Source organism: Oxyura jamaicensis (genome assembly GCF_011077185.1).
Source record: "Oxyura jamaicensis isolate SHBP4307 breed ruddy duck chromosome 18 unlocalized genomic scaffold, BPBGC_Ojam_1.0 oxy18_random_OJ72174, whole genome shotgun sequence".
In the NCBI taxonomy this organism is placed as follows: Eukaryota; Metazoa; Chordata; class Aves; order Anseriformes; family Anatidae; genus Oxyura; species Oxyura jamaicensis.
In genome coordinates, this window is record NW_023304507.1 from 3,228 (window position 1) to 5,644 (window position 2,417).

General features: G+C 71.0%; 1 protein-coding gene across 1 annotated transcript in view; it reads left to right on the forward strand.

Annotated features, from left to right (window-relative positions):
* LOC118158082 (protein tweety homolog 2-like) overlaps positions 1–2,378 on the forward strand; it is a 2,686-nt gene extending 308 nt beyond the window's left edge. The window contains exons 2-3 of the mRNA XM_035312644.1: positions 613–785; positions 1,860–2,378. Coding sequence (XP_035168535.1) covers positions 613–785; positions 1,860–2,187 — 501 coding nt within the window. The 3' untranslated portion in view covers positions 2,188–2,378. The remainder of the gene's footprint in view (positions 1–612; positions 786–1,859) is intronic.
* Positions 2,379–2,417: the final 39 nt, after the last annotated feature.

Genomic DNA, 2,417 nt, shown 5'->3' on the forward strand with positions numbered 1-2,417 from the left:
CGCCCCCCCCCCCCCCCACTCCCGTAGGACCCCGCCCGGGGCTCGGTCCCCCCTCCCCCGCCGTGCACGGAGGGGAGGGAAACGCGTGCAGCCCCCCCGGCACCCCCCCGTGATAACGGGGCCTCGGGGGGCTGCACCGCTTCTCTCCCGGTGATGCTCCCCCCCCAGCCGGTGCTGCACGGCGAGGTCCCGCTGTGGGGCAAGGTCTCTACAAGCCCCCAGCCGTACTGGGGACATTGGGGGGCACTGGGGGGGGTCCAGTGCTGAGCACCCACTGCAGCCCCCCAGCAACCCCGGGCACCAAGCGTGGCTCCCCCCGAACCACTGCGGGGTGCCCCCACCACCCCTGTGTCCTGCACGAGGGGTGGGGGGCAGCAGGGACAAGAGGAGGGGGCAGCAGGGACAAGAGGAGGGGGCAGCAGGGACAAGGGGAGGGGGCAGCAGGGACAAGGGGGGGGACAGCAGGGACAGTGACGGCTCCGCTTCCTCTTTCCTCCCCGTGACCGTCCCGTGGGAAGCCCGGGGACGTGATGGAAGCATCCCCCCACGGGGTCGTGCCCCGGAGGGGGTGGTGGGCCCCCCCCCCCCCCCCCCCCGCCTTTTCCTCCCCAGTCGCTGCTTTTCCTGGGCTTGGTGGCCACCGTCTGCCTCGGCCTCAACCTCCTCTTCCTCACCGCCTACCTGATCTGCCTGTGCTGCTGCAAGAGGGACGAGGAGCCCGACGCCAAGCGGCCCCACTCCTGCTGTGTCACCTGGATGGCCGTCACCGCCGGGCTCATCTGCTGGTGAGACCGGGGAGGGGGTCCTGGCACCGTGTCGTGCTCCCCTCCACCCCCCCCAGCTCACGTCGCTTTGTTCAGATTTGGGAGCTGGAGCCTTAAAAACTGCCATCCCCGTCCCCCCGGGGCCACCCCGGGGACCCGTCCCCGTGGCTGTGTTGGGCAGCCCCAGGGACCCGTCCCGGTCCCCCCGTGGCCGTGCCGCCCTCCCGCTTAATCCCGGCCGGCAGCGGGGCCGGGTCGTTAATCCCCATGCGGAGCAGATGGCGGGCGGCAGCGTGACCCAGCTGGCAGCCCCCCCGCACGGCTGCCCTTAATTGTGGCCGGAGCAATTAGGCGGGGGGCTCTCCTGCACCCGGCAGCGCTCGGTTGCTTTACCCAGGCGCCCCCCTCCCCGGAGCCCCCGTCCCGCGCCGGGGCCGGGGTGGGACAGCACGCGGCCGCCTTTCGTCCTGCGCCAGACAAAGGCTTTCTTTTTGCCCGGGCAGTGTCCGGCTCTGAACGCTTCCCAGAGCAGGCAAATGTCACTAACGAGCTCGGCGCGCTCGTCCCGTGATCGCTCCCCCAGCCCCGGGGGCATGCGCGTGTGCAAGGTGCCCGCTTGCCCCCCCCCGGCCCCACGAGCTGTGACCCCCAGCCCCAAAACGGGAGAGTCTGCAGCTGCGAGAGCCTTTGGAGCCCTATCTGGGGTGAGCAGCCCCGTGTGCGGGGTTTTTATCCGCATCCCCTGCAGGGAGGGAGGCAGGGAGAGGCTCCGACCTCTGCCCATGATGCTGCTCCTCGCCAGGGGGTTTCCTCCAGCGGATTCCCCTCATTTGCCTTGCCTTGATCTCCCCGTGCCCAGCCCGTGGAGCAGCTCCGGGCTTGGGTGTCCCCAGGCACCCCACCGGAGCGTGTCCCCGTTGCGGTGCCGTCCCCCCCTGCCCGGCCTCTGCCCACCCTGGAGTGGGCTCTGCCGACAGCAGGATGCTCTGGGGAGCACCCCTTACCCATCCCGTGTCCCCACAGCTCCCGGACCCCGAGGCGTTGGGGTGAGCATTTCCCCCCCCGTCTAACCCGGGGTCCCCTTTCTGTCGGCAGCACGGCCGTCGGCATCGGCTTCTATGGGAACAGCGAGACCAACGACGGGGTCTACCAGCTGCTCTACGCCCTGGACAACGCCAACCACACCCTGACCGGCATCGACTCGCTGGTAGGGCTGCGGGGCAGGGACCCCCGACCCCCTCCGTGCCCCCCCAGGCGCTGCTCTGCCTTCCTGCGGCTTCTCCCCGCCGTCTCCTGGGGCAGAAGGCGCTGGGAAACCCGCCGTGGAACGGGGCCGGTGCTCCGGGCAGGGGGCTGCAGGGGACCCTCCCCAGCCCTGCTGCAGGGCTGGGCTGAGCCCCCGTGGCCGAGCGCGGGAGGCTGACGTCAGCCCGGCAGAATGGGGCCTTTGTGCCTTGTTATCCGGGGCCGTCCCCGCCGGGCTTCTGCCACCCTTCCCCTTCCCTGCTGCACCCCTCGGCGCCGCGGTTGGTTTGGGGACCCAGATACTTGCCTTTGGAGGGTGTCAGCCTGCCCAGCTCTCATTAGGCTGCCCTTCAGCTTGTCCTTGGCCAGGTGCCACCCTCTGTCCGTGCCCCACGGGACCCCCCCCCC